This window comes from Eptatretus burgeri, chromosome 2 (assembly GCF_056783735.1).
Source record: "Eptatretus burgeri isolate ZD-2024b chromosome 2, Ebu_testis_v1, whole genome shotgun sequence".
Lineage (NCBI taxonomy): Eukaryota > Metazoa > Chordata > Myxini > Myxiniformes > Myxinidae > Eptatretus > Eptatretus burgeri.
Window position 1 is genome coordinate 127,755,172 of NC_140962.1, and position 12,823 is coordinate 127,767,994.

A 12,823-nucleotide genomic window follows, 5' to 3' on the forward strand; every position below is an offset into this window, starting at 1 on the left:
AGGAAGGCACGTGACCTCTAGTTAAATATCAAAATTAGACGGTGGACACTGGAACTCGCGGTTAACTGATTGGCGTTCGTGGTTGTAAAGCAACCCACCATACCACGAAGTTAATTGTGAGTGGTGGCCCCAGGTCCGTCCCTTCCGAGGAGAAACGGGGATTAACCCCCTCATAATACACTCGGTACAAGCGATTTTATTTTCTTTTTTTTAATTTTCTTTATATTCACTGATTTATTTGTGCCATTTGATTTTCTAGCGGTTACCAGGCTAGGCACATTTTGTTCTGTGGAAGGTGAGATATTTCTAATGTTTCCTCTCTCTTTCTGTCCTCACTGCCAATTCATTGCTGATTCCCTCATTTTAAAAATACGAAGACTGGGTGAAACACTCGGGTACTTCCCAGCTGTCTTCCTTCGTCCTGCCGGTGCTGATTCTTGTTGTGTCCTTGAAAAGGTCCTTTCCAAGGTTCATCTTTCGACTCGAAGGTCTGCACCTTACCTCTCTTCTCAACACCATTGTTATTTGTTCTCTGGTTTTCTATAAAATAATGTGTATATATACTGTATATATATGTATATATATATATATATATATATATATGTATATGTATATATATATGTATATATATATATATATATATATATATATATATATATGTATATATATATATATATATATGTATATGTATATATATATATATATATATATATATATATATATATATATATATATATATATATATATATATATATATATATATATATATATATATATATATATATATATATATATATATATATATATATATATATATATATATATATATATATATATATATATATATATATATATATACACACACACACACACACACACACACACACACACACACACACACACACACACACACACACACACACACACACACACCCTTCAGGACATTGGGTTTCCTCCAAATTTCTTTCAGTCTTGAGTTAATCAACATGATACTCACTGTTTAATGAGATGATTATAAATACATTCGACGGATTTTGCTGAATAGTTTGGTTTATAATAATTTTTACTTATTTGCAGTCAGTGTTCCCCATGAAATGCCATGATAAGCTATCTACAGGCCTTCACATGGCTTTTGTCCAAGGCAGAAAAATTCCTCTGGGAGGGGGGCAAATGAAGTCGATACAACCTCCATCATATGACTGTTGGTCCCCCTGGAAAGTTTGGTTTGGAAAATTGGGATTGTATGAGTAATGAACGAATACATCATGGTCAGACTGAAAAACACACAGACACCAAATTGCATTGTTATGTCAAGAGTCGCGAGGGGGCCCACAACTAGATTGTGGTGAAAGAATGGTATGGGCCTTGTGACCATGTGGCTAAGATTACTCTTTTAACAGTCAAAATTGTCAGAGTAACTTTTACTCCTGATTTCTCTCTTTCGTTATCTATGTCTAAAGAGATGTGAATTCTTCCAGAAAATTTTCTGTAAGGCTCATATGGCTGTGCCTGGATGGCTTTTGAGGGTGGTGGAGTAGTGGCTGAAACCTGAATCGTATCCAGGTTCCTCCTGATGACTCCATATTTGCTCTTTACTTCTTCGAGTTCCTTCTTGGTCTTCTGTTTGATTATGATTGTATGAGCCTGCAAAGCAACATCCACCAGCTACATGCCAGCCGCAAATACTTGCCTGCCCCATTTTTGTGTGATTATTAATTCTTCGGGGTAACATAGTTGGGTTCGACTTTAGTGTTTTATTTCCTTTCTTTGGACATAAGTGTGTGTGCCTCCCTACTCATGTGCCTTAATGTCAGGTCAGGCCAGAATAGATCTGTGACTTGCTGCAGGTACCTAAACCTGTACTAACCTGTTTCATGGTCAGGTTGTCGGTGACGAAACTATCTTCCCCCACCAGGTTTCCAGGTGAAGCAGGTGTATATATATGGACACCCAGCAGGAATAAAACCAAAACCTGTCAAAGAGTGGAGGAGCTCCTTCTGAGCCAATAGCAATCCATGTCTAGTGCCCAACTGTGTCTGTTGAAATCCTCCTGCTGTTGGGCCACCTTTTTTTTAGGAGGGTGGTGGCAGGATTTGCACTCCGGCCACCGTAAAACACTTCATTCTTCAAAGCGCACAAACGCAAAGAAAACTGAAATCCCACTTCGTGGGAGTACCTCCTGTGCTGCTGCCCTTTGCAGGACAGCTCACTGGATAACAGGATTTGGGCAAAGCCTTGGGGACCCCCATTCCTTGATGAGAGGAGGAAAAGCAATGGGTAAACTTCCTGGGTCAGATTGTGACGGTGTGTGGTGGAGTGGTGCTGAGGTGTCATTCACCAGACGGTGGCCTCCTTCATATAGCTCAATGAAGCTGGTTAATTTTGGTACATTCCTAAATTTTTTGTTCACTCAATATAATTGTCCAAACACTTGAAAATGATAAGTTTAATGCTTTAGAAATTTCACATTTTCTTGTGTATATATGGAGCAGGGAACACAGCTTTGCTTAATTAAAGTAAATAGGTATATAAGGCTTAGTTATAAGACTCGTTATTTTTTTTAATTATGAAATTTCACTCCAGATTGCAACATTTATTTCGGCGTGATGATATCTGATCCTTAAATCCGAAATAATATTTCGATAAACTTTAATTATTCCATGAGAGTAGATCATGGAAAATCATAATGCATGAAATTGCTCCAAGCTCCTAATTTGGAAACTATAGCACTTACAAAAGCGATGTACACAGTGATTTGTGGCAATGATGAACAGGAATTCGACAATATGCGTGAGGAAAGTGAAAAAAAAAATTATCATTAAGAAATCTTTGCGGCCTGTTCCAAATCAATGCATGGTTGAGCAGGCCAAAAAACGTAGGGGCTTCAGACCCCAGTGAGTTTACCCAGGAGATGCCTCGAGACCCCAAACAGCGAGGTGGCTGAGGATGTGCATGATAAAGGATATAATTAAATAAGGCTGTTAATTATCTTCAAAAGGGGTGTTTAAATTAACCCAAACACCCAATTTTCACTCATGCACTTCATTGGAGTTCCCTTCATATGCTTGCAAAGTTTCAGGCTATTAGGTTTTATGTTTTTGGAGTTGTGGAGGAGACACACACACACACACACACACACATTTTATTCCTTTTTACTAATGGCTTTTTGTCAATGTGTTTTTCTCTTCACCCCCTCACTTTATTTAATCAGACCAGCAGTCCGCTACACAACCCGTCATCATCCCTCAAAGCTGAAGGAATGCCAGGAGCAGGAAGAATCAAAGCCTGATGCAGAACCCTGTTGTGATTTACATTTACAATCAGACATTGACCCTCCTCTTAACCCTGAAATACAAGGAAGTAAAACATCTTCAAATAATGTTAGTTTTCTTATGACGTTTGAAGAAGATGAAAAGCAGATTTCCGTTCTTTCACCAAATCCTGTTTTAATCAATGAATCCTTACAGCCTGCATCAAAAAATGAGTCAACTTATGTCTCATCACAGCCTTCAACCCAAACATTACCAGAACTCGTATCTCAGTCCGATTCTCTTAGACCGGCTTCTTTATGTCCAGTTTCATCATGTTGCCCAACACCCATTCCTGTTTCACTTGTCCCAACATTTTCTTCAGAACTCCCTTCTGCCTCTTCATCTGTTTCCTTTGTCAAAACATCTCTTGCATCTCCAATCATTAAAACAGCCCCATCTTGCCTTTCTTCAAAAATATCTGCACCTCCTCAGGTATCTCCCCAACTGATGGCTTCTCCTCACATATCTTCTGCCTCCTCCTCTCCTTTCACACCTGATTCTTTACCTTCTTCACCACCTCCTACCTTTTCTTTTCGCCAGTGTTCATTCTCGACATCTCCTCCTTCTCCATCACTTTCTGTTGCTGGATCATCTGACAATATTCCTTTATCTTTATCGTCTCACACAATCACCACCACTTTACCTACTACTTCTTTAGCCCATTCTTTACAACACTCGATGGCTTCTCCTTTTCTCGCACCAGCTATTCCTCGTCGCCCTCCACGCTCAGTTATCATATCTCGTTGTACTGGAGAAACTGTAGCAAGCTGTTTGAACAACAATGACATGTAAATGAGAGGTTTTCTTTTTGGTGGAATCATGAAAATGGAGCAGGTGTTTATGATTGAAATATGTTGCTGAAAATATGCAACAGGACATTACATCAGAATGATCTGTGTTTGTTTGTTTAAATATCTCAGTTATTTTCAATCATTTGAATTACAATCGAAAGTGCATTCATTATGTTGATTTTTTTTTTTTTTCAAACTTGATAAGGCTGTTTTTCAAATGTCTTATTGCATGAGAAAGTACTTTTGACATGTGTAGTATTAATTTTATAATATAATTTTATCTTCTTAAGATGAATGTAAATGATTTGTCTTTTTTGGGGACTAAATTACAATTACAATGTTACTATTTCGAATGGTTTGAGGTAGGGAGGGAATTGCACTCAGCCCACTTATTTGCATTATGGCGTTGGGACTGGTCAGTAGGAAGGTCAGCATGAAAGATATCCTCAGGAAGCTACTGTATGTAGTCGTTTTGACGATAGTATCAGAGAGGTAGCAGGAGATGCAGGAACAACTGGAGGAGTGGAAGTCGGAGTTTGAGAAGTATCGACTGAAGATTGCGGTGATTGAAGACAAAAAAGGAAGATGGAGGTAATGTGGGCCAGATAGCAGAGAGAGAGAGAGAGAGAGAGAGAGAGAGAGAGAGAGAGAAAGAGAGAGAGAGAGAGAGAGAGAGAGAGAGAGAGAGAGAGAGAGAGAGAGAGAGAGAGAGAGAGAGAGAGAGAGACAGAGAGAGAGAGACAGAGACAGAGACAGAGACAGAGACAGAGACAGAGACAGAGACAGAGACAGAGACAGAGACAGAGACAGAGACAGAGACAGAGACAGAGACAGAGACAGAGACAGAGACAGAGACAGAGACAGAGACAGAGACAGAGACAGAGACAGAGACAAGTAAGAGAGGAAGGAGATAAGGCAGGAGAGTACATTGGTGTACCTACGTGGAACGGTGTCCGGTGATGTTACTTCAGAGGCAGAGATATGGAGGAGAATACAAGTGGGTGTGAATGCATGGAGGAAAATGAAAGGTTTGATGACAAACAGGAAAATATCACGGAAGTTCAAAGAAAGTCTTGAGGTTTTGTGTAATGCCGGCATACCTATATAGTGTGGAGATAGCAGCACTGACATAGCAGCAAAAACAGAGACTGCAGTTCTGTGCAAACAACTAGATTAGGATGATTGTGTGAGTGAAGAGAGTGGATAGAAGTAGGATAGAGGAACTGAGGGAGGATATCGGTCTGCAGATGAGCTTGACAGGAGGATTAGTAAAGAGCTGGCTGAAATGGGGAGGGCACATAGTGCAGATGGAGGAAAACAGTCTTTCGACTGGAACGGATGTTTTGAAAGAGCAAGACAGAAGAAAAAGGGGTAGACCGCAGTTGAAATAGGAGAATTTTGTGAAGAGGGGTGTCACAAAGGTGGAGGTGGATGGAGAGTGAAGAGATTGCTGGCAATAGAGAGCAGTGGAGGAGTGTTGTCGAAAGAGCAGAGCAATAGCTCAGTACCAGTCAGCTTTACCCCAAATAAAGGGGTTTTGAGGAAGAACATATTTGATTGGGATATTTGTGAAAGGGAGTGGAGAACACTTTGAAAGTTGTGATGGACCCAACCCCCCACAGCCCACTTTACTAATATATTTTGTATTTCAAAATTTTGTTTTTTCAATACATGCAGCTGTTTCAAAAAATTTGCAGCCACCTATATTTTGTTTATCAAAATAAACAGGTTGACTAAGCTCATGTTTTAATCAGACATAATATTGTTGCAGACCCGGGGTCAGGGCGAGATAACTCGAGGGGTGGGAAAGCTACCTCGGGTTCCCACCAGACTCTCTGGAATCGCAGGCCAATGCACACAGATAACTCCATGACGAGGCGGATCGCTAATCGACCGTGAACGCCAATAACTCAACCATGTGACTTAGGGTCCTCCATCTAATAGAAACCGGTTACCTCAAATGGTCACTTGATCTAATTATCGGGGACACGCCTTGCGTGCGCATTGCTCAAACCAGATCACCTTATTGGATCAGATGCAGCTGAGTGTAACTGCCAAGGACATACTGGCTAGGAAACAGATCATTTTGGAATAACGTCCTGGCTCGGCTAGGATATGGACCATGCTGGATCAATGAAGGAAAAGACGAAAACGAGCTGAGAACATTTCCATATACAGAGCATTTATTTACAATCAAGCGAGGAAAGGTATGTGGCACAGTAAACGGGGTTTATTATTTTGTAGAGCAGAGATAGCAAGGAATTTGTGCGGTGCAACAAAAGGCAAGCAATATACAAAAGCAGACACAGAGCTGACTTATCCCGTTATATCTTCTACAATCGTCAGTTAAGCTTAGACAGGTGTCACATACACACACACACACACACACACACACACACACACACACACACACACACACACACACACACACACACACACACACACACACGGACCCGATGAAGATTAGCCAGCCAGAAGAAAGGAGAGCAGATGAGAATTAACGGCCTCTCAATACCTGGTGTGGTCGGTTGACCGCGCAACCCAGTGTGCTTGTGGGACGCTCCGCTTGAGTGATCCCACCTTAATACTCAGCGCGTTATTTCTTGCTTGATCAGTTTACCAGGGCTTGTGGAAATGTGTGCTCCGCATTGGTCCAGAAGAACGTCTGACATACACCAATCCTGAGTGCAGATGGAACGACAGGCAGACAACAATGTGCAGCAAACAGAGGGAGGAGCAGAGAAGGAAAGAGAGGAGTGGAATATTTGTTGATCATCCCTAACATCCCATTAACAAATGTTGATCAGGAGCGGAATATTTACTAACCAGTTGCCTCGGACAACTGATGTCAGAGCTGGATTTTTTGAGACCCCCCCGCCCCCCTCACCATGACACTTGGCATCAGGGTTGGATTTTTAAATCCATTGGGGCCATGACATTTGGTGTCCACAAAATCCAGACTGTCAAAATGGGGGGAAAAAAGTGGGACAACAAATCAAAGAATTGACAAAATAAATAAGGGCTGGGAGGGCTATCGCACATGTGTGGATGCCAGAATGCAACAGCAGGAAGAAGAATTGGGATTTTGTAAGTGCCAGGGTGGTGGTTTGGCTGAGATGGTGGAAAAGTTGGAAAACTGTGTAACAGAACAAAAGCGGATTTTAGTTGATGGAGGCTTGTGGGGGCCACAATTGACTGGGGAAAGGAGGGATGAGATGTTGCAGGAGTGGCTGAACACTTGAGACAATACCACCAAGGGAGAGGTGGTAGAACCAAAAGTTTTTGTTTTTCTCAAAGGTGATGTTCATGGTTCTCTTGTGACTATGCTTGGGCTGATTGACTTGTACAAATGGTGAAGTTAAACTGGACTTGCTGCACTCTGGCATTGGGGATGTTACTGAAAAGGGTTGAGCAGATTTGGCAGAGCCAATGCTTGAACCATTTACAGGACATGTAGTAGAAGAGAGCAACAGTAGCATTGAGATTCCAAGTACCGAACAAGTGCCTGACCTTGAAACAACTAAAAGTGAGCTTGCTGATGTAAACTGTGGAGAGAGAATTGCCCGATTAGAAAAAGTGCAAGGCAGTTTAACAGTCACAGATGGACCTCAAGAGGAAAATCAGGATGCTTGTCAAATGAACAAGTGGGAAAGTGATGTTTTTTGAAAGGAATTTAGAACACAAATCCCAGAGTTCAGATCTGGATAATTATTGTGAAGGTCAATTGCTCACTGTTTATGAACCTTGTGGAAGTGATGCCAAGGCAGAAGGTTATGATGAGTTTGCTGCTTCTTGCTTTTGTAATGCAGATGCTACAGCTGTGGTAGGGATTGGATCTACAGAAATGTTTTTCAATGATTGTGCAGTAGGGAATGACACATTGGATGCTGTGAAGAAGAATGACATTGAAGTTGCGAAGTTGTTGGATGAGGAAAGTGATATTCCTGAAGCATTGCTTCCTGAACTTGGCACTTACAGGAAGGGAAGTCTTGAAGTTTGTTTTGTTGAGCCAATATTCAAACAATCCCAAGAAAAATGTGTTGAGGCAGAGAGTTGTAGCAGCTGTGGCTTCCTGTTGGTTGAATGGGAGGCTAATCTTGAATCAAGCCAGGGTGAGTCAAGTGAAGGCTTTGAAGAGAAACATGCCCGCATTTAAGTTGAGGGCACCCACCGAGAACAAGGTCCCAACACCTTCTGGAATGTTGCAGGCACTCTTCCTTTTCAGAAACTCTGTTCTCCACTGGAAGTTCTGCAATTTGCTCCATAAGCTCTTGCTCAATGGACACTCCAATGTTCTGCAGGATTCTTCACTTCAAGATAATCGACTAAATGAACTTATTTGCATGTGGAACCATCTTCATGACAATTAAGGTCAACTTGTGGCCATCTGCCATAAAAATAATTGACTTCAACATTAAACGGCCGGTTTTTCTGCCTGGCTTGGCAATGATGGACAAAGAGCTTGATACTGCAGGAGAGAATGACAGTAATACCGGTTTTCAGCTGATAGTGGAGCTGTTTGCCAATATGGACTCTGAGCTCAGCCCATTTGAAGCAGTTTTTGCATCTTTGGATCTATTGTGTTCTATCTCCATGACACAGACTGGACAGTCGTCTGGCACCTCTCACCCATGTCATACCAGAGCCAAGTCTCCTCCTCTCTCATCCCACAGAGGTGCAAGAGTGTGCACCAGTGATGCAATTGTGGTGTAATATGGAGCAGGGGGCAGACATGAGGACGTCTATGCTGGCTTAGCATGTGAGTCCAGTCGTGGTGTTTCCAGGTGAGGAAGAGCCAGAACTTGAACCAGAATCAGAACCACAGCCTTTGCTGATTCCAGAACTCAGCATTACAAAAGGACCGAATGAAAAATATCTCCTGATAGAGAGCTTATGCCAGGAGATCAGGGCATTGTGTACTGAACTGCAGTCCTTCAAGAGTGAAGCCCAGAACGTGGGGAAAAGTCTTCGGTAAAGAGTGGGTGAGCTCGAAGCCGAATTGGATCGTGATCACAGCTGTCGGGAGCATGTGCAGGCTGATACCCCAGCCCTGCAAGCTGAATTGGATGGGCTGCGCTTGCAGTAAGCTGAACAAGCATAGCAAGGGCTCACTGAAGCTGAGAAGAAGGTGCAGGCAAGTGAACAGTTGTATGGGAAGGGGAAAGAGAAACATACAGACCTGGGCAAGACACATGCTGGGCTATTGCAAAAGAGTACAGAAGTGTCAAAGCTTCTGAGTAAAATTCGAAAGGAAAGGGAACAGGGTAAATGCCAACAGAATGAACAGGAGCAGGCCTCTGAGCAGGCATATAGCCAAGTACGGCAGCACATTGAGATGCAGGGAATTTGAGCAGAGAAGTGAAAGCAATGGCCGCACGAGCCCAAAACACTTCTCAACACTCTCCAACTGTCATTGCAGGCAGCTGAGCAGACGAGTATAACAGCCCAAGGTCAGATGATGGTGGTGGATAGTGAGCGAGAGCAACTGCAGAAAGACTTGGCAGAGCTTGAAAAGACATTGGTGGGAAGAATGTTGGAACTTGACAAACAGTCACAGCAGAGTGTGGAAGAACTTCAGCTATTGCTGAAACTATTAACTAACAAGACACAGGATGAGAGAAATCTGGATCTACCAGATCCTGGAGGAGGATGTAGGCATCAATCCTGTTGCCTCTCACAAGAAGGCTTGTAGACAGTTTCTGTGGCTGATCTGGTTCTCTGGCATCTCTTCATCGAGGTTGTGCTTGAAGTCTACCACTGCACCCAAACATAAGCCAGGTTATCTACAAGATTTTGGCATAATAGGCAAATTTAGAAAAAAAAATAAAGTATGGAATCCAGGGAGTTTGAAAGCAACAAATCCACAGAGGTGGATTGGAAGGCTGCAGAGAAAACTAGAAGGGGTGGATAACACTCTTGGACCCGACCAACCTCCAGTGATCTGTACTTATGGTAAGGTGCCTTCATGCTTACTGTACCAATGGTTCAATTTTGCTTAGAAATTGGACATAGGTAATTGGTATGGGAGTGGGCGAGAGTGACTCAATGGTCAGTAAAGGGATCGGTTTGGAAACCATTATTGTCTTGTGGTGTTGATGTTTCTTATGTGTTAAGAATTGAGTTGTTTTTGGAGAATGAATGTGAATAATAACATGTATGCAGGCCATGGCAGTGTAGGAAAACAATCACCATTTTTGCATCACAATGTTTGAGAATTGAATGACAGTGGCGGAGGGAATGACATGTTGGATTGTGTGAGTGGGGAAGATATGTGGGTCTGCAGGAATGGATCAAGCTCTGAAGGAGCGGTGACTGTGGCCCCCCTGAGGAAACAGTCCTTGGCAGCCGATGATGTCTGGAAATGAGGACCCGGCAGATGGGAGATCTGGTTGGGCAACGAACGGCAGGGACCCAGGAGAGGCCGAGAGAGCTTGGATGGTGCAAAGACCCTTCTAGGTGGGATGTGCTGCAAAGGAGCTGTTTGGCTGTCAAGGACAGAATAGTTGAAGGGAGTTGGTGGGGGGGGGGTGAAGAAGTCATAAGTTTGGTGAATTGTTTTTGGACTGCTGGCACCACAACCTGAAGTGCCCCAAAATCTTGTTTGTATGGTGTCTCCCCACTACCTAATTGAGGATCACACATATGTGTAATAACATTTAATAAAAGCAAGAGAAAACCAAAAAAATTGTGGAATGATGAGGGTACAGAGTTCAATAACAAAACATTTCTGAAATTTCTTTAAAATATATATATATATATATATATATATATATATATATATATATATATATATATATATATATATATATATATATATATATATATATATATATATGCTCTCTAAATGCACTTGACTGACCACCTCCTGAGCACAAATCATTTTGAGATTGCAGTAAATTGTTTTTCCATTGTTCAATTGGTAACCATCAAAGTTTTCAGTCCATTCAAGGATATTAATTTTTTTCTTTACATCCTCCAACTTATTTGTCATTAATTTTATCCGCTTATTTGTTTTATGTACTTTTACCCCAATTATGTCTTCAATAAGACTTATTTGATATTTCTCACACTCATTATCTTTCCTATTTACATACCAAGGCTGATTACATCTCCACTCTTTGGTTTGGTTATTGCTTGGTTCTATCATTTATAAATCGGCAAAAAAAGACACCAGTAGCCTGTTAAAATCCCCAACCCAATGTCTTAACACCTAAATACCTTAACACTTATATTTATAACCATAAGGGAGACCATTGATTCCATTCTCTAAAATATATATTTTTTCATCAAAAGCTCGTTACACTTTTTATTTATCTCTTTTGTATATAATTGATGTTTATAATTTCTTATTGTATGCATTTTTCTATACTCTTCCGTTTTTAAGGTTAAACAGTTGTAATAATGTTTAAAGTTTATTGTTTCCTTGATGAAATTTTTCTTTATTCCCTTTAGCTTCTTATCACACCCTTCATTATTGTTATTATCAATATACTTATAAGCATAAGATTTTGATCTCAATCGCAGAAATTTACTCATGACCTTCCCACCCAATTCATCTTCAAACTTACCAATAACCTTTTTATTCTTTGATGAAAACAACACATCACCTGATATATAATTACTTGTATCATGTATATCAATATTATCAATCATTTCCTCATATACATCACTTGTCTTAATTTCAAAAAAAATACAACTATCTGTACCCATATATAACAATCGTACATTATCCTTACACTTTGGTTTTAAATTAGTATACTCATAGTCATACATCAACAACTTTGACAAGTCAAGAATTGATGTTCCCATACAAATAAGTTTATCCATTTCAAAACTCTCTTTTTTAAAATGAATAGCACAAAATTTTTCTGAAAACACCTCCGCTCGCTTAAAGCTTGGTCTATTAATTTACTTTGAAGCCTGTTTCCAAGATGTAGCATGTCTTATATTTTGCCTATTCCTAACATTTTCCATCGTCTTTCCAAATACAGCAAAATTCATTAATTTTATGTCTTTCTTAAAATCGGTTTTTGCTTCTGTTCTCCTTTTTGTATTAAAATCAATCTACTTCTTTAACCAATGACTTTGTTAGAATTTTAAAATCCTATGAATTTTCCTAACTCTCAACCCAGCAGATAAATATTGCCTCAAGTTCTTTTGATGCAAAACATAACTTTATTTATCATTTAATGCAGCAAGTAGTATTTCTGTAGATTTACCTTTTACATTAAATGACTGTTGGTAATCACTTAACTATTCTTTTCTTGGACTTTCTTTATCAGGGGCATAAGGTAGGTCTTTATGTTTGTTATGAAGTTCTTCTGGATATTTTAAATCAACCTCAAAATAATATCCAACTTCAGCTTCTTCCAATTCTTTTTGAGAAGAGACAACAATGTCTTGTAAAACTTTTTCATGATGTTTTTTTTTAACCCATTTACGTTTTCCATAAGGTAAAGATTGAGACATAGCCCACCCATAAAAATTGTTAGCATTATAATACATCAGGTAAGAGTTGTCCTCATTCTTATTATAATCAGTTAGATATTTGTTATTTGCTTTAGCATATCTCATGGAACATACTTGAGATATTCCTTCTCTTTTGGCCTTCTCTCTCATTAACAGCATATCTATATCACTGATTAATTCCAAATTCTGTTTTGTCATTTTTAACATAGCACTCCAAGCCAAACCCAGGGCTGTGTAATAGTGAGCGGGGTC

General features: G+C 40.3%; 1 protein-coding gene and 1 pseudogene across 3 annotated transcripts in view; both read left to right on the forward strand.

The window, feature by feature from the left end:
• The window catches only part of LOC147033055 (uncharacterized), a 48,865-nt gene extending 43,025 nt beyond the window's left edge, over positions 1-5,840 (forward strand). For all 3 annotated transcript variants that reach the window (XM_085871168.1, XM_085871169.1, XM_085871171.1), the window contains exons 10-11: positions 378-488; positions 3,212-5,840. In XM_085871168.1, the coding sequence (XP_085727294.1) occupies positions 378-488; positions 3,212-4,103 (1,003 nt within the window). In that variant the 3' untranslated portion in view covers positions 4,104-5,840. The remainder of the gene's footprint in view (positions 1-377; positions 489-3,211) is intronic.
• Positions 5,841-5,980: 140 nt separating this feature from the next.
• LOC147033056 (huntingtin-interacting protein 1-like) lies at positions 5,981-10,778 on the forward strand (annotated as a pseudogene).
• Positions 10,779-12,823: the final 2,045 nt, after the last annotated feature.